The 19,842-nt window shown below is 41.4% G+C and overlaps 1 protein-coding gene across 1 annotated transcript in view; it reads left to right on the top strand.

Annotated features, from left to right (window-relative positions):
- The window catches only part of ofcc1 (orofacial cleft 1 candidate 1), a 71,594-nt gene that overhangs the window by 24,499 nt on the left and 27,253 nt on the right, over positions 1-19,842 (top strand). The window contains exons 14-17 of the mRNA XM_026180920.1: positions 1,717-1,862; positions 14,678-14,932; positions 16,978-17,230; positions 17,613-17,776. Of these exons, the coding sequence (XP_026036705.1) occupies positions 1,717-1,862; positions 14,678-14,932; positions 16,978-17,230; positions 17,613-17,776 (818 nt within the window). The remainder of the gene's footprint in view (positions 1-1,716; positions 1,863-14,677; positions 14,933-16,977; positions 17,231-17,612; positions 17,777-19,842) is intronic.

Below are 19,842 nucleotides of genomic sequence, written 5' to 3'. Positions count from 1 at the left end.
CCCTTTCCTTCCCGCCCCTCTCTGCGGCCTTGCGCGCACCTCCCCGGCTTATTATCTGAGATTTGTCAAAATACATTTCACACTAACAGGTATTTTTCAGCCTTCAAAGCCAGTTTTGATCTGCTTGACAAGCCAAAGCAGCTCAAATTGTGTGAAATCAGCAACGCTAGCCAGGCCTCGCCTTTTTTTCTTCTTCTCCAAACCGTTCTAAACACGCCTCTTCCTGGGCTACAGACGACTTAAGCTAAATTAATCAAAGCCTGCGTGTTACCTGCCATACTTTGAAGTGGTAATTGCAAAATTACTCCATGTGCTGATCTGGCATTGCTGCCTCCCGGTCCGCCCCTTCCATTGTGCCTCTGCTGCGGCCTTTTGTTGTTGTGATGTTATTGTTGAGGTAGTTAGACGCCTATGAACAACATCAAGCCTCCTTCTCTCAAACACATATACCCACCACCCTTTCTTGCCCGTCTTTATTCCTACTAACCTCCTCCTGCTGATGTACAAGAGGCTCTTTGGACCACCATTAATCAGGGATGACCTGTTAAATAAATGAGTTTGTTGATATGAGGTTTTATATCTCTGCAGCCTCTGCAGACCATGTTTTTCCTTCCCCTCTTGGCCTATCTTTAAAACCTTGCTAACTCTGTCAAATGTCTTGGTTGGAACCCAGTTGTCTAATGATTAAGTGGAGTGATCTCCAACCTGCCCCAGCCTGGAAGCGCTAGGGATCAGATTTCAGCCCTTCAACCTGCAGTGCAGGCCTAATTAAAATGAATTTTCTCCAGGCGACCACTTTGCCCACAGGGCAGGAATTCAGCTATATACGGAATCCACTCTTAAGGTATTGCATTAAATTTATTGTGTGGAGACACTGGAGAACATTGTGGTATATCTCCTGCATTTCCCCCCCCCCCCGGTCTCTCTGCCTTTTTCTCTCACTCTTTTCCACCTTTTTATTGTGATCATCACTCTGGAATCCAAGCTTGCTTTGGCAAAGATTGCCCTATGAAAACGGATGGAGCTTTTATGGGACTCTGCCCATTTACTACTTCCTGGGCCTAGTTTATCTCAGAGGGAGAGACAGAGAGGGATGGAGGAAAGGGAAGATGAAGAAAAAAATAAAAAATAAAACGGAGAGAGGTAGAGTCAGAAAGGGGTGGAAAAAAGAGGCAGCTTGCTTATTCCAAACTGTGGGTCTCATTAACATACATCAGTGTGTATTTCACAACTTCAAGCAGAAAGGCACTAAGCCCACCCAAGGGCAACACAGGCAGGGCTGACACGGCCAGGGAAAGCAAGCCGTTAACATGTTGGCGGCTTAACAAATAATATCTGCTCCCAAGTACCTTAGTGAAAAATTTAAAACCCCACTTCCTAACTCCATTTGACTGTGTTTATGACGATGACAGTAAACGACTTGTGTGGAAAAAAACAGTGCCAGCTGCTCAAATATCACATATTTAACGCCACCATCACTGTACGCATGTTTCCCAAATGAACTCAAGTTGAAGGATGGCATGCCGTATGCGATTTTGCCGTCATTCTTGTCTCGTGTCAATTGAGGCGCGGGTGAGATATAGGAGAGGCTCCAAAGCGCCACGCACACTGTCACTGTCACCGTGTGCATCCCCCAAGATAAATTCAGAGGCCTGTTTCCTGCTTTGATTACAAATGACATCCGCATGTGTTCTCCCCGATTTCTGCTCCTCACAGAAGAAGCCAATCAAGAAGACAAATAGCTGTGGCCCCAGCATGAGCGGCAGAAGTGCACCGCCTCGGCAGGCAGACAAACAGAAGATGCAGCCTTCAATGGAGAACCTCTCCGCGGAGGAGATGGAGGAGTATACATTCTCCCTACAGTAAGTCTCACCACTCATTATCCCGGCTCAGCCTTGCAAAATTCAAATGTGTGGGGGAAAGAAAAGAAAAAAAAGCAAAAGAAAGAAAAACGTGGGTGACAAGTGGTTTCTGTGCCTCACAGACGCTGAAATGTACAGCATCAACCAGACAGACTCTGACAACAAGACGTGCCTAGAACACCTCCTTAACAGATATAGATAAAGTAGTCGAGTGTCTTTCGAGGGAAATCCAAATGAGTTTGTATGTGGTATAGCTTAAATCGCATATAACTCAATTTTAATTTCCCAACATAAACAAGGCACACTCAAAGCAATTTCCAGAGCCTGGTGGCCTCATCTGTCCCGAAGGAAAGGAAAGCACTCCATAAGAATTTGGTGAGGAATCACAGAAATTCAGCTGCCCACAATACTATCATTTTTATATTTGATACTTTCAGAAGTCACAAGTCCTCTTTTGTCTGTTAATTAAATCTGTACTTGCCTACATTTGACTTAGATCTCAAGACTGCACAATCAACAGTCAGTGTTTCTTTGTGCTTTGCTTTTCAGGACAAAATAATCAGTCGTATTTCAGCTAATTTGCTTTGTGACAGTGTCGCATTTAAAGCCAAACCAAACGCTGCTCAAGCTACAACAATAATGTCCCCGTGAATTTTTGTTGTTGTTGTCTCCCAGTCCTCTGCAAAAATGCGTGGAAATTACATTTCATCTTTATTGTGGCTCACAGCATTTGATTTTAATGAGAAAACAAGAATGTATGAAATACAAACAGAGCGCCGAATTTCAAACACCTCGGCCAAATTTGCTAAAAGCATCCAGGTAGCACCCGCATGCCCATGGAGCATCAAAACAGACTGAGAGCAAAATTGCTTATTTCAACAAGAAAAGTCTCAGGTATTTGTTTTTATTTGAATGTCAACTAAATTGAGGGGAGGAGATTACCATTACTGCACTGGGGGGGGAGAGTAAAGACAGCGAGAGAGTCTACTGTATGTATGTGCAAGAGAGACATAAAGCGAGCGCTCCCTGGAGATTTAAAAGTACCCATGTTTCCTCATTTCTGGGAGTTTGTAATTTATAGCTGCTGGTCACATATTAAACAAGATCAGAGACTACTCCCTGACATCTTCTGAACATACTGAGGGAATTCAAATGATTACCAGCGTATCCTGCCAACAAATGACGACATAGAGACTATCTTGAGGGAAAGTGAATACAAAAAAAAATAAAAAATGAACACAGAGCCCGGGCAGACTGCGCACAAAGGGACACAATTAAATGGTTTTCACGATTATTCATAGTGCCGCTTTTTACCTCTGAGCAGTTGCTGGGTTCGGTGAGATGAGACATTTCTGTCAGTTATAGGTACGGATTGTATTGAGTTGGAGACTCGGCTGTTCCCTGATGCCCTGTGAAGGTGCTGCTGCTATTGATTTCATCTTTACAAGCACACACATTACGGTATCTTTGAGCTAAAGGCTGATAATTTTATTTTATTTTTTTGCCCTCACCTAATCAGACTATTAGAAAGATACAGTGGCAGTGCTGGCTTTCACAGTGACGTTAAAGACGCAGCAGTCTCTCATCTGTCTCTCCCGCTGTGTTGTTTGACTTATTCTGGGTTTGTCTACATTACCTGAGGACTGACAGAGATGCCGACAAAAGGGATTATTTACAGATATTTTTTTATTTATTTTGCCTTAATGATGTCATCTCGCCCCGCGTCGTCTTTTCGCATTTTGGGAGCTCGGGTTTTTATCTCTGTGTCTGTGTTTATGTGCATCTGTAGACGAATGTGAGAGACAGAGGGTGTGTACAGTATTTTTTGACTATGCAAGCGAGTAGAGTATGCACACACACACACACACACACTTGCCTGTATATTCTTGTATTTTAACTGAGGAAAGGAATCATACTGAAGTGATTGAGGGATATTACTGCCATCTATTGAGCCACAAGAGACTGAGCTCATTGAGATTTTTATAAGGCATCCTGACACAAATGTGCAAATCAGATGCTCATGCATTATTAAGCAAAGACTTTGAAACAGTAAGATTCAGTTCAGACAGTCGGAGAATCACACGAGCGGTTTAACATAGTGCATTCATTTATGTGTCGCAGTCAGGAGCACTTTATTCATCAAGTAAAATAAATGCAGCGCGATGAATTGGAATGAAGTGGGCTAATGTCTTAAAGAGATCTGCAGTATGTATGGGACCTGTATACAAGTGCTTAGACTGTGTGTGCGTTACAGGTGGGACTGTAAATTAAATTAAAAATTTTTTTTTTTTTTTAATGTATCAACTACATAAAAACATAATACTGATACAAGTAGAACCAAGTCGACACGAATGAAAACTACTAGAGGTTTTATGTAAAAGTTTTTTTTATTCCAAATGGTGACAACGTCATCTACTTTGACAGAAATACTGCAAAGTACATCTTTTGGGAGGAGATGTTTCCAATGGATATGATTGTTTATATATTATAGTACACACATGTATATTTTTTATTTAAAGTCTTTGTTTCATTGGGTGAGGATCAGGCTTTCTTGTGTAATTGTTTTCACATTTCCACGCTGGTGATCTAAAAAGGCATAGAAATAAAATAAAAAAATAATGAAGTCGAAAATCAAAGAAAACACTATGCTATGCACTTTTTTTTAAAAACTGCAGGTATTGACAATTGCAAATTAGTTCTGGGCAAATGAAAAAGTCTGAAAACATGTCAGGAATGATCTTTTTGTCAAGCGTTACTGTGCCGCTGATATCTGTTTGAACACGCTTGAAAGACTCCAGCCGACCCTCCAGTTTATTTGATGTCTACAAGTGTAATTTTCAATACTCCTCTTTTTTTCTCACAGAATAGCACTGAGCAAAATCAAAGCACCTGATTCAATATGGCTGTTGTAATTCGATCGGGCCAATTTAATGCTTTTGGTCGAGGATAAACATGCTGAATTAATTTTACACTTTAAAGACTACTTTACATTTTGTGTACTCAGCACGGTGATGAGATACTAATGGTAGCTCACATTCGACCTGTGCAAACCTCATCATGTGTGATATTGACGAATTATTACTAATAATAATAATTACTATTAGTTGTTATCTGATAATATATACCTTCTTCCTATGTAGTGTACCACATACTTACATGATTATTATCAAATTGCTATAGTGTCGTATTATACCTCATCAATGTCACCCAACTGTTTTTTTTTCCTACTCTCGTTTTGAGGAGAGAAACCTGTTTTAATCAAAGTCATTCTCATATAGCAATTAGATCTAATTAGTCCAATTATCAAGATTCTAATTACACTGAAATATATCCCCTAAATCTCATATCAATTATAGTATGTGTGACTCGTCCTGATCGGGAAACATGAAGAGCGACAGTGAAGACAAAGCTGTGTTGAAGGTAGCAGAGAGCGTTTTCATTCTCTGGAGGACAACTGGCTGCAGAACTGTCCCCATCTGTCCCCAAAGCTTTTATTACAAAATGCTGTTTGGTCATCTGGGGATAAATGTCGCTTAACCTTTATCTAGTTGTTTCAAAATCTGAACTATTTTGCTGCTAATTATGATGCCATGATTAGTTACATGCTTGTTTGTCGTCTCAGTTAGATAAGTTGAATGAATAATAATAAATACAGTTTCAGCTGTTATTGCTGCAGCTATTAAACACCACCGTTAAGTCTGGACTCAAGGAAGGAAGAAGCCACTGCGGTGACAGTGAACTAGATTAAAGTTAGGTTGAACTTTTGGTAGCACAGTAGCTCATATTCTAATAAGTCTCAAACAGGTACACAAATCCACACACACACACGAAATCAGGAGCAGACCTTGATTGTGTAGCACAGTATGTTGCTATAGTGGTGGAGTGTTATACTGTAGGTGCACTGGAAAACACACACGCACACACACACACACACACACACACACACACACACACGCACAGCCTGCTCTTGCTGTGGAGTCAGAGGGAACACACTGACCTAATTTCCCCCAGTTAACTCGCCTCGTTGGGGACCAACGTTCCTCTCCACCCGTTTCCCCCAACCGAGCCTATAGGAGCGTCCCTGATGTGTATCTCTGTGTCTCTATCATTCTGTGCCCTCCATCTGTTTGAGTGTGTTTCCTCGCTCAAATATAAGATTCCAAGTTAAGTGTTATTCTATTTTACGTGTTTATAACAAGGGTAACGTGCAACCCCGCAGTGCCGCACGCCTGGGAAAGACCAGCAACTGTCGTGGAGAGAAAGAAAGCCGAGCCTGAAGTTGTGTACAGAAAAAAGGCAGAAAAACACCTGAAATAACACCCAGTTTCAGGCTGTCAATCCTCTGCAAACTGCAGCTACGAATCACAACTCTGTGCAAGGGTCAATAAATTCTGATGTAATACTGGTAGGATAAGTGGGTGGAGACATGGTGGTGCTAGTCACCCCTCTCTAGCGCTTTCCAGGGCTCTTTCCTGTACTGAGAGGGCAGGGAAGTGTCTGCGCTTCTGCATGCCCAAGTACCTGCTTGCATGTGTGAAAGAGTGGCCCCTGGCTACCACGGCCCGAGTGCACATGTTAGGGGTTTTTTTAGTGGCCAGACGTGCCCTGGGTCACTTTCAGATCTCACAGACACATACTCGCAAAATCAACATGCCGCTTCCTTTATGGAAATCAGAGCTGTCACATCCTTGACAGACTAACACTGCAATATGATTGGTTAATTCACACTGATGGTGTGCATCAGTGGGCGCATACTGCGGTCCCATTGGTGGTCTGGGTCAAATGAATGCGCTTCACACTGACACGTGGGAAAGAGGGGAGGTGTCAGATACTGAAAAGTGGCAGGAGCTATATGTAAGAATATATGAGTAATCGCATATGATTTGTGCACGAGGCCTTTGTGTGCACTTGAAAAAATAGAGCTAAGCCAGAGATGGCACTTAACTTACGCTCTTCCTTTTTTCTTTTATATCTGTAATCACTAGTTCCCCAGCGTTATATAAACACATAACTCTTCCAGAAATTACAAGTTTTACATGCAGCTATGTAACAGCCAATGCACTGTAGCACAAACATGCACTAATGGACTGTGTCCTGTGCAAATAAATGTGAACTCTTAGGAAAATATTACTGACAGGCAGCTCTGATACTATAACTGACAAGCTCTCTGGATGCCGATGTAATCAGAAGTTGCAGTTGCCTACTGCAGCGTTTGTATATATATACACTGAACAAAAATATAAACGCAACACTTTTGTTTTTGCTCCCATTCCCCATGGGATGGACGTAGAGACCTAAAATTAATTCCAGATACACAATATAACCATCCCTCCCAAACAGTGGTCACAAATCAGTCCAAATGTGTGGTAGCGGGCACATCTGCTATATTGAGATAATCCATCCCACCTCACAGGTGTGCCACATCAGGATGCTGATCTGACATCATGAGTAGTGCACAGGTGTACCTCAGACTGCCCACAACAAAAGGCCACCCTGGAATGTGCAGTTTTGTCTCACAGCAAAATGCCACAGATGCCACAAGCAATGAGGGAGCGTGCAATTGGCATGCTGACAGCAGGAATGTCAACCAGATCTGTCGCCCGTGCATTGAATGTTCATTTCTCAACCATAAGCCGTCTCCACAGGCGTTTCAGAGAATATGGCAGCACATCCAACCGGCCTCACAACCGCAGACCTCGTGTAACCACACCAGCTCAGGACCTCCACATCCAGCAGGTTCACCTCCAAGATCGTCTGAGACCAGCCACCCAGACAGCTGCTGGAACAATTGGTTTGCACAACCAAACAATTTCTGCACAAACTGTCAGAAACCGTCTCAGGGACGCTCAACTGCATGCCCGTCGTCCTCATCGGGGTCTTGACCTGACTCCAGCTCGTCGCCGTAACAGACTTGTGTGGGCAAATGCTCACATTCGATGGCGTCTGGCACGTTGGAGAGGTGTGCGCTTCACGGATGAATCATGGTTCACATTGTTCAGGGCAGATGGCAGCTGAGAATGTCCCAGTTCTTGCATGGCCAGCATACTCACCGGACATGTCACCCATTGAGCATGTTCGGGATGTGCTTGACCGGCGTATACGACAGCGTGTACCAGTTCCCACGAATATCCAACAACCTCGCACAGCCATTGAAGTGGAGTGGACCAACATTCCACAGGCCACAATTGACAATTTGATAGACTCCATGCGACGATGTGTTGCACTGCATGAGGCAAATGGTGGTCACACCAGATACTGACCGGTTCTGGGTCCCCAGACCCCCAATAGCGCAAAAAACTGCACATTCCAGGGTGGCCTTTTGTTGTGGGCAGTCTGAGGTACACCTGTGCACTACTCATGATGTCAGATCAGCATCCTGATGTGGCACACCTGTGAGGTGGGATGGATTATCTCAATATAGCAGATGTGCCCACTACCACACATTTGGACTGATTTGTGACCACTGTTTGGGAGGGATGGTTATATTGTGTATCTGGAATGAATTTTAGGTCTCTACGTCCATCCCATGGGGAATGGGAGCAAAAACAAAAGTGTTGCGTTTATATTTTTGTTCAGTGTATATGCATGATGTCATCTGCACACGTTTTAGCTATTATTATCAGCAATAAACAAAGGTGGAGCAGGCCTGACAGGCATTTACCTTCTTCTTATATTTGCTTGGAGACAGTTACAGTTATAGTATCTATAAAAAAAACATGATCTTTGTTAATCCATATTTGTGTTGAGGCTGGATTCCTTTGAATGAAGCATTTGAATCAATAACAAAACATTACATCATTGAACATAATTGGCCCCCATTAGTGGTAATGTATTGTAACAAAGCCTGGGATTGGAAAAAAAGTGGTTTGAGAGTTACAGACTCCTACTCCAAAAGGCATTTCAGGCCACGTCTTCAAGTCAAACATCATCTTTGCTTTTTGTCTTTAGCACTCACTTAATTGATCTCTGCGTACCCGCACAGTTAGACTCTATAGCTCTTTATTATTTCCTTTCTTCCTCTCCCTCCCTCCTGTTAATTCCGTCTTTATCTCACTTCTCTGCCTCTCATTTTCTCCATCTTTCCCTCTCCATCCTGTCTCTATCTCTCTGGTGACAATGTCCTGCAGTTATGAAGCAAGGTCAAAAAAGTGAAATCCATTTAAATACTGATGCAACTCTCTGGAGGGCCATACATACATTCTGCAGCACCCGTCCCTGTACACCTCACACAGATTGCTGAATGGATGGATGTGGAACATTTATTTGTTCTGCATTTATCGCTTATTGTGTTGCACATCCACTGGCACCCATATCTGTATTTTCTCAGCGCCCCCCAAAAATCTAGAGAGAGAGCGAGAAAACAACAACCTGTTCTTCATTGTTGAGCACAAGGGTGGTGGTAGTTGCACCATTTGTGTGTGTGTGTGTGTGTGTGTGTGTGTGTGTGTGTGTGTGTGTGTGTGTGTGTGTGTGTGTGTGTGTGTGTGTGTGTGTGTGTGTGTAGCACTCGCAAAGTCAGTATGTGTTTGTCCATCCCAGGTGCATCTGCATTTGAAATGTTTCCACCCTACTTTATGGTGCACCAAGGGACCTGCCATTTCCATTTTTAATTCCCTCTCGTGCTAAGTCAGGCACTCCATAAAAACGCCACATGTTGCTCAGCAATGAAACAGCTACCTCATTTATGCATCTAAACTATTCCAATGTGTGCGAGGAGGCCAAAATGTTTTTGCAGGAGGAGTTTAGGCAATGCAAGAGTCAAGTTGCTAAATTATGGCTCATGATCTAAGACTAGTTTATCCACAAATATGAGATATGAGACGGTTACATGGTTTGACTTGTAGAGCCGTTGTTATACCTCTCATCTATGAATGTATCATAGATATTTTTACTTTTTAAAATTCTGTTGTCCATAACTTCTGTTTAATTGCAAGTAATTGGCTTGATTTTTAATTCTGATGTGTACAGGTTTTATTACATGGCAATTGACTCCAAATACCTGCCACTGTGCTCCAGTTTTGTCAATGGAGCTCGTTTAGGGTATGTATATACTCTTTGGCAGATTTGCAAAATAAATAAATAAATAAATGTGCTTATAAAACCTCAACATGTTAAGGTAGTTTCACTTGGAAAAAAATAAAGCAAAGAAAAAAAACAAATGAGAGGAGGGAGTACGAGAGAAAGAGTGAGCACAAAGTTGTATCCGATGCATTTTTTTTTTCATGCTTTCTGATTCTTTTTTTTCCTTGTATAAATAAAAGTTCTCACAAGATGATATAAAATGACTCAATTATCTAAAAGCCTTACAGGCACAGAGAGATGCTCTGTCCAAGTTGTTATTGTGCACACACACATACACGTTCGAGGTGCTTTGGAAAATGATACCGGCTTAGAAACCAATAATTATCATTTAATACATCTTGTGGGAGCGTGTTTCTTTATGGTTTCCACTTTGTAAGCTTCGTGCATTATATTTGGCCCACCTGTGCAAAGCACTGCTTCAGTGCCAGAACTGCAATAAACATCTGTACTTCTGCATGAATAAAATTTAAAAATAAATACGTTTGTTCACATAATTGAAATGCATACACGTGAATTTTATTTACACAAACTTCTGAAACTTATTTGGCAGTTTTAGTTAATAATTCTTTATTGTGATTTTTTTGCACTCGCATTATAGATCTCCTACAGAACTAAAGAAACCACTTGCATGAAATGCAAAACAGCTTCAAGAACTTTTCAAGCTTTTCAGGATCACTTGCATTAGAGTCAAATGTCAAAATAATTATTAGTATTCAAATATAACTGATAACGTCCACTTCTTTGGTTTCCAGGGACAAAAGGCAAAAAAAAAGTGTTAAATGAAAAGCAAGACATAAGAAGCTGGAGCAGTGATGGCTTTGGCAGCGATTCAATTGAAACAAGTAATAATCTGTTGGGGACCCGTTTTTGTGGAGTATCCAGCTGTGGGAGGCCAGGGAGTGCCTTGGTGTGTCTACTTTGTGTGTAACAGTGATTATGCAGGTGGCATGCCAGGCTAAATTAGTTAGTCTAAAGAAGCCAAAGCGCTCCCAACTACTTTTGGGTGCCAACAACTTGTAAAATGTAACAATGTTCTGACAAAATGATAGATATCTCATGCCCGGAGTGAGCAATGGCTGGTTAACATTACACAAGTATGTTTCAAAACATTGAAACAAAAAGGCCATTTAGTTTAACATCTAAAGCAAAAGAGGATTTATTACTTTTATTATTCATTTTGTTTATCATATTGTGTTTGTTTTGTTGTAATTTAAGACAGTGATGCTGGATGCTGTTGCTGGGCTGACTGACTGACTAAAGTGATATAGGTGTTTAGTCTCGCAGCTTTGGGTGTGATGCCTGTGGTATGTTTTGATTCAGCTTTGTGGACTCTAGTAGCTTAGGTCTTCCCCTCTACATGCCCCATCATAACTATCTACACTGACAGCATACTGATGCACATATACAATGCCAATCAAATTTGTGAAAGACCACTTAAAGCACAAGTTTTATTCTGGACGCTCTCACCACTTTTAAATACACAGTTATCCCCTCACTAATTGTTCTCTGAGTTACTTGCTCTCTCTTTTCTTGGCTGATAGACAGCGTTCTTTGTTTTATTCCAGTTAAACGCATTTTGCCACTACCTGTGTCTGCAACCGTCATTAGCCAGCAATGCCTCTAAGCTCTCGATGTATCACATGGGTACTGCAAACACAGGTGACAAGGCTGACATGATGACCTATAAGTTTCTTTCAGATTACCAAAAACCTTTCACCACGTTCCAAGCCCTAGCAACGCCTTAGACCTGATTGTGTAACGCATGTAGGACAGATGACAGATACACTCCTAATTCAAAACAAATGCATTATCAGCGTTCCTCAAAAATGAAATATAAACAAAGATGTGGTATCTTGAGTCCTATCTCTTGACAGAGATAATCACACTTCCATAATCACCACAACACTTATGCATCTGGGCCACTAAGAAAACAATTACATTATCTGTCAATCTCTTAAGTCTATTTTCACAGTGGGTTTTTTTTTTTTTTTTTTGCTTTCTCTGTTTCCCCAACAGCAAACCGTTCATCGACTAGGTGGGAAAAGAAGTGTGGGAATTTAAAAACAATGCCGGTGGCCTAAATAAGAAAGTGACAGAAAATATCTTAATCCTCCGAATAAAGGGATAAGTCCAAGACTTTAAGTGGTCTGACACTGGAGGGTTTAAGCCATCGGGGCTACGCAGAGGGAATCTGCGGGTTACCTTTACTCCCTACAGCCCTGGAGCCTTCACACCATAAGTGTGCTATTTTAAATGGAACACCCCACTGTACTCCCTCCCCCATCCACCCTTCCATCTCGTATTACCCGTGCCGTCTTCAAGGTATAATGCATGTCACTACTTGCTTTTCGCTTTGTGCTATTTTTAAGAGCGTAGCGTCTGTTTGTTGTCATAGCGTACAACATTAAGGGACACCAGCCTGGGAAAACCAGTCCAGGAGATGCTTCTGACAGAAACACGCTAGTTAAATCTGATTTACAGGCCTTGGCACACTCAGGAAAGATTTGGAGTGGATGATGAGTCCTTTTGCAATATGCTTTGATGACACGGGTATGAAGAACAAACATATCAAAACTAAGATAATGAGCAAACAGCTTCTGGCCCAGATTTCACAAAAGCATTAAAACTACAATTAAAATATAGTATTATGTCCCATGCATGCCTGTTGAAATGGTTGGTTTCATCACTTGGCCACTGTGCCACATACTATCAGCCATTCAGAGGACAGGCTGTGATATTGAAATGAAACATCCTTCATCCCTGCGAGATAAAAATCCCACACGTCCGCCCGCTGCCTTCCCCTATTTTTCTGTATTATACTTTTGTAATTGGAGGTGCCATAATGAAATCAATTCAGTCGGGATAACAGATTTCACATCATGTTACCGGTTTCCTTTAGAAGGGGCCGCTTCGTGAAGACGTCTAAAAATATTCCTCTTTCATGCATCATCAATATCTTCATTACATGAAAGATGGACGTCAGATTGTGTTTGCTGTTTCTGCGCGATGCCAGTTGACAGGGTAGCATCTCGCCTGTGTCTGCGACACACTGCGTTTACAGGGATTTGGAGAGCATTTTTTGTACAACACAGTGAAGTTGCGATAAAGCTGGAAGTGCTTTTGTGGAGAAGCATGAGATGCGTTTGCTAAGACATCATCTTTCTATCTGCGTTTTAACTCCAAATCTTGTATAAAAGCACTGAATTGGATCTTTTTCAGTGATAGTAAACAAAGACTTTGGCTGAATAAATATATATATTTACTCTGTGTGCATGAGCAACCAGTGGTTTCACACAGGAAACACGCAGTTTATTCGCAGTGGAGTATACTTTAGTTTAAGATCTCAAACAGAGAGCTGAGTGATAACAGACTTTCATGACACATTTAGCCCAACAGGATAAATGTTATTTCAGCCAAGCTCGAACATTTATCAGCCCAAACTCTTGACTGAGCACCTTTTTTTTTTTTCAATGAATTCCAACTTTTCCCACATGTACAGCAAAATATACCACTGCTCTAAATAGCATCCACTGAGGAAACTTGATTCAACTTCAGATAATTTCACACTTCACACCTCACAGCGACGGCCAAAATTATCTCTGGGTTCGAACAAAACTATGTGAGGCTCCACATTTTTCGTATTAGTAGAAGCAGGGAACACAATGCACTTGTACATTTTGATGCAAGTCTAGCCCACATTTGGTAATGGGGGTGAGAGAGCAATACAATTGATTCGGTTTTTCGTCTTTAGGCAATGTACCATTTTCCCTAGATACACACTACAAAGTGAATTCCAACTGTGCTCTGGGACACAGTGGTGAGACATGGGGATGTCCACAGGCATATGCCTTAAGTCACATTGTGTGATCCTCGCCATAGCTCTACTGTAAACACCTACTTTAAGTCTTGTTCTAATTACTATCAGGCGAATGCTAGGAGTCATCACTATCACTGCTTGTTGACATGTGCAAATTATATTGAACAAAAGTCAACGAATGTTGTAAATGCACACCTAATTTACCTATACACAAATGTGAAATGTCTGGTTTTTATGTTAGGGTATTTCCTTTCCTTTCCTTTTCTTTCCTTTCCTTTCCTTTCCTTTGCTCCTGCCTCCACTGCTCCATCTGTGCACTCCTTATGAAAGGGAATAGTTGAGCAGGCCTGACAAAGGGCGGCACATAGGAGGCAGAGGTGCTGAGGGAAGCTGAGCACCGCTGAAAGGGATTCCTATCTGTTTGCGTGTCTTTGGTGTGTTAGTGAGGGGGAAAAAAAGAGAGAGCACTTGTGTATATGTTGGCAATTGTATGCGTGTGTGTGCCAGTTTGAATACTACATTTCCCTACCTTTAATGTTTACTGCATGGCTGTCGTGATGGAAATAAGCTTCTGAATAGTATGCAACAGAAAGAGGAGGAAGGATTTGCATCATTATTCAAAGTGATTGTCATAACCTCCAAATCGACTGAACAAAGTCAACACCTTTGTTCTGTTTCAGTAATCTTGCTTTATGTGGTCACCTGTGCATGAACGTTCTTATCCAGCCTGAAAGTGTGATGTAAAATTAATGAGAAAAAAAGACATTACAATGCTTTCATTGGAGGAAATCTGAGTAATGAACTCACATAATTACATACTTGAGTAATAGTATCAGTGTCTAAAAAAAAAAGAAATGCTGAAGAAAACTTCAGATAGTCATGTACAGTGTGTATGATCCTCCTCTTATGAAAACAGATCACAACTGACTGGACCTGGCTCCTGTCCTCCGTGTCTGTCTGACCGAGCGCGTCTGGCTCTCTCCATGCTGCCATCTGAGCTGGGCCTGCCGTTGCTGCGGCAACAACAACAACTGCATAGTAGCTGGCATGGCTCCGTTCAGCAGCTCGGCCTCATTATACTGCTGCTGGCTTTGATGTGGTTTCTGAGGCTCTACCTGCATTACTGCAGCCAGTGGCTCTACCTCCAGGCCATAGCAGTTCCTGTCAACAAGTGAGTTTGCTTCCTTTGATATTGCCCTGCACACACACACATGCATGGAAGAGGATCGCATGAATACACACACAGACGCGCAAAACTTTTCAAGCGCACACATTGCTGCTGACATAAATCCATTAATAAAAACGGAGGACTGACACATACCAGATAATAGTAGCATATTACCATACTGTAAATTCATTAGCATGGCCACACATAACATGACCTGAATGTAGGCTCACACACATGCGGTGTACAGTTATGGGAAAATACGATGCGGAGAGGACAACAAGCTGAGAGGATGAGGATGTGCTGTGTGTGTCTTGGTGTGTGTGTTGGCAAATGCAGGCTTGATACACCCAGATCATCTGTTTGGAATCCCCCCATTAACATTTTAACAAGACTTTCTCAATATTAACAAACCATTGCTGGGGGAGTTTGCTCACCACACAGCTTTAAGTCCCAAAAGGCTACATTATTTGGAAGGAATTTATTGTTATTATTTGGTACGCAGCATTGATAATAAACAGCAATAAGATGCCACAGAACTGTTAAATCACATTGGAATAGCATATGGTGCTGATTTAATTCATCACAATAAAAGGGCTGGCTGCAAACATGCATACAACCAGGTTTTTATTACAATAACTCAGGGGCGCAAACATCATGGAAAGTGATGGAGGAGAGCTCAGGAAGAAAAAAAAATGTGGCTGAGTGAAAAAAAAAGGAAAAAAGAATGGACTGAGGGGGCGGATAGAAAACAAAAATGTAAAAACAGAGGGGGTCAACGCTGGATGACAACTTCCACATGTCCAAATCTGCTGCTCTCCCTCCAAGCATTTCTCTCTCCATGCAATGGTCAGAGCTGATGATGCCCATTGAGAGGGAGGGAGAGAGAGACTAAGTGACAGTCAGAGCGGTTGGCATGATGACAGGCATACCTCGCTTCACCCTTATATCTCACACTCGTTCCTTTTTCTTTCTTTCTACGTCTGTGTCTGTTTGTTTTTGCATTCTCCCTTCCCATAATCCATCCCGGGACATCATTGGCCTGCAAAGAGTCCCCAACAGCAAAAGTCCCTGGCCTTCGGTGCTTCTACAGTCATCTATGAGTGCTTCATTTCTTCTCTTCTTTTCTTTTACTCACTCAAGTTACAAAGCAGTAATACACTGGTCTAAGGTACTAAACATCTTGTGTTCAGAATATCCTGAATTATAAGTAAACATATACTGTAGGCATAAGCAGTATAATATTTTTGTGCTTATTAAATATGTTTTTCAATGTAATCTGTTAAGAGAGCGATCAGAAGTAGAGTGTAGCATAAATCACATTCTTCAAGGACAGAAAAAGTATGTCAAAGTTGTACTTAACTAAATGTACTTTAATTATAGCACAAAATGTCTCTTATTTTGTGCCAAAATAATAGGAAGCATTTGAGAGAGATCTTAAGATTTTTACTTATAATTTTGTCTGGAAATATAAAAAATAACACATCAAAGTCTCTTGTCTTTACCGGTCATCCAGAGAGGTAATCTCTGTTCTCTGAAATGACTTTTTGGGGCTTGAATCTCTTGAGAGATTTGCTTCAGATGAAACACCAATGGACCTCTACTGTCAGATTAATGGACAGAATCTGAGAGATGTTTGACTCTTGGAGCAAATCAGATGGAAATTAATGAGAGAAAACTGGACCCCTCCTCTCCCACCACTGGCTCTACCTCCTCCTGACTGATGGGAAGATTAAGGAACTCATGAGGCTTGCTGTAAATGGGGAGTTTAACGTACAACGGGCTTGGATAAGCTCTGCCATGTATCGGCAAAGGTGGTAATACTCTTACTTTCAGTGTCCTTTGCATCTTTAGTGTCTTTTATGATAGTAATAGGTATAAAGGTTTCCTTAACAACAGTCAGTCATAATGCCATCAAAGTCATTTGAGTGAATTAGCCACAAATACTATAACACAGTATATGGAGTTGCTGGAAACAGCTGCCCTTGAGCTGCAAAGCATCACAAGCACAAATATGGTACACATATATTGACACTTTCCTCTCATACCAGATTCCACTTCCACGCACACACGGTGGACCTCGTGTACCAGAGTTCTTTACTCCACACCCGGGAGGAGCTGGCAATGGTGGTGGTGGGTCCCCTGACCTTGAACGCAATAACGTTCCTGCTGGTTCTGATCAGATGGGGCTGTCAACAGATATTTGGCTCACTCCCTTCCTTCACGTCAAAGTTTATCATGGCTCAGGGAGTGTGGACAGTCCTCGACCCCCTGGCAGTCTTTGCAGTGGACGCCATCCTCGGGGTAAGTCACTTAAAAATAACTTGGACACTTGTGCACTTTAAATAGGAGTTCACTTTATCTTGGCAAAGTGACTTTAGATTACAAAAAAAAGAGTGCAGAGAGGGTGAGAAGCAAAATGTGCAAGGTTGGATGGGTGTCTTTTTTGGCAGCGGGTTAGATGTGTAAGGTGACTGAAATGGATTGGACATTTCTTGCTGCAGTTTCATGTAGGCAGCAACTTAAACGTAAAAAGGGAGAGAAAACGTTGTTATATTTTGACTTTTGAAATATGTGAAAGAAAATCCGTGAACTGTCTTGTGATCTTCATTTAGAAAAAGAGATTTTCTGCATCCACAGTTATAGGAAACTACTTATTATTTATTTTTAATCCTTGTCTCCTTAGCGCCTCTCCTACAGTCCTGACACACCAGTGGGGGATGCTGCCAAGCTTTATTGGCACTTCTATCAAGCTGACAAATCAGGTGCAGCGGGGGTGATCATCACTCTCTTCCTCTATGCTGTCGTTTTTCTCCTTTCCATCACCATCCTTTCCATGTACCTGCTCAGGTGAGCTACACAGTTAGAATACCAAATATAGCAAGAAAACAATTACATTATCTTAAACACAAAATGTTTTGAAGCAATTGGCATTAACATTAAAATAAATCTCAAATATTTTCTTGTTATTTTAGAGATAAAATGAATGTATTTTTGAATGTTAATTTGTTTCTGTTTTCGGTATGCTCCTAGTATATAATATGTACAATAAACGTATTTAATACTTGCTGGCTTGGTTTAAGTCAACCATCTACAAGAACTTTGTTTTGAATCTGAAAACAAGTTATATCACTTGTTAATGCCACTTGTATCTGTGGCATTAAATACAAAGTATCTTTATGAGACACCCACAAATAAGTCTGCCTTAAATTCTGTTTCAGGGGCTACATGTAGGTCAATCTGATCTCAAGTGAGCTGGGACAATAAAACCACTGCAGTAAAACCTATAACACCCCCGCAACCCACAGCACACAAATGCACAACCAGCCCTTAATCGTCCAAACCTTACCTCCTCCCCATTTAGTAAATTAGAACGATGACATTTTGAAATTGGTTTCTTTGGGTCTCAGTCACACCGGCCTAGAGACAGGTAAGTGATCTCCTGACAACCTCTATTTTCGAGGGAAACATTGTTAACAAGTGGTTAAGAAGTGGTTGCTAAAGTTTCTGCATTAAAAATCTCTTTATGATTGCTTCGGTTGCTAGTAATCACACGGCTAAAATACAGCTAGCAACTAGCTGTGGCCACCTATAGTTGGAAGTCAGCTACCTGCCTACAAACACTGGCCAACTGCTCCTCGAGGAGTAGTGAAACTTGATTGCAACTTGCAAACTGCAGGTGGAAACAGCAATCTGCTAGCAACAAAACAATCATGAAGATGTTTCTTGTGTAGGACTGTATACCTCTTCTTGAACAGCAACTTCCAGCAACCACTTGCTAACCGGAAATACACATTTTTCTTTAAGGACTAGAGGTTGACAGGGGTTGCTGGCTAGTCTCCAGGCCTTATTAAACGCAGACTACTTTAGGCCCAGAAGTAGGATTCGTCACGTCATCACTTAACGACTGGATAGTATAGCACCAGTTAATAATAATACAGTATATCTAAATGTTACTATCCTGCTTGTTCCACCCTTCATCAAGTATTTATTCACCTTTTCTGTCCACAAAAAAACTGTAAACAAAAAAAAATCAAAAATATAAACAGATGTTGATGTAATTTATTTTGAATTTATAGTTGCAGGGAATTGCTGATGGAGTTATGCATCAAAGGCTCACATACACAAGCATACACAAACTTATTAAACACAGAATCAGGAATATACACACGCACCACACAGCTAGATTGCCTGAACATACCATTCGCTGCAATTCACTGGAAAATGGAAATCATTTCTAATTCAAAAGTTAGATGTGTTTTGATATAGCGTGAATATGGAACCCCCTTACTTTATCCGATTAGGCTGGGTGTTTTGCATGGTTGGGATCACTGCAGGTTTCATACATATTGAAAAGGACGGCGTGCGGATGGTGATGAACACACATACTCTATCTTAATGCACTGTGTGTTCCACTCATGTCTTGCAGATTGAGGTCAGCCATGTTGAAACATTTGGTTGCTAGCCTGCATTGTGATTTGGCAACTCGGATGGCTTTTTCATGTCATCTATAGACCTTTTGCTGATTAGTTCGAAAGCCCAGGCAAAACAAACACTGCTCTTTCTCAAACATTCAAAGGCATTTGATTTGACAGACTTTTTGCAATATAGGACTCACTTTAAAGGCAGGCAGGTGATAAATTACTGAATTGTGTAACTCAGTATTCATCCAAGGTGTGTTCTCTCACTCTAACATACGACCAAATTCCATTAATAGCTTAAAATGTAAGAAAGCGCCTATTGAATTAATCAGTTTGAGATTGGCAGCCAAGGAGATGGTGCCATCTAATTTCAGTGAGCGAGACGCTTATCGGGATCAGACTAAATGGACAATATTAAAACAGCAGCCGGGAATAATGACTTCTGCCACTCAGCAGCCACACGGGTTTGTACTGAATGTAGGCCACGAGGCTGAA

This window comes from Astatotilapia calliptera, chromosome 9, assembly GCF_900246225.1.
Source record: "Astatotilapia calliptera chromosome 9, fAstCal1.2, whole genome shotgun sequence".
In the NCBI taxonomy this organism is placed as follows: domain Eukaryota; kingdom Metazoa; phylum Chordata; class Actinopteri; order Cichliformes; family Cichlidae; genus Astatotilapia; species Astatotilapia calliptera.
This window is presented reverse-complemented; position numbering and strand designations above follow the sequence as displayed.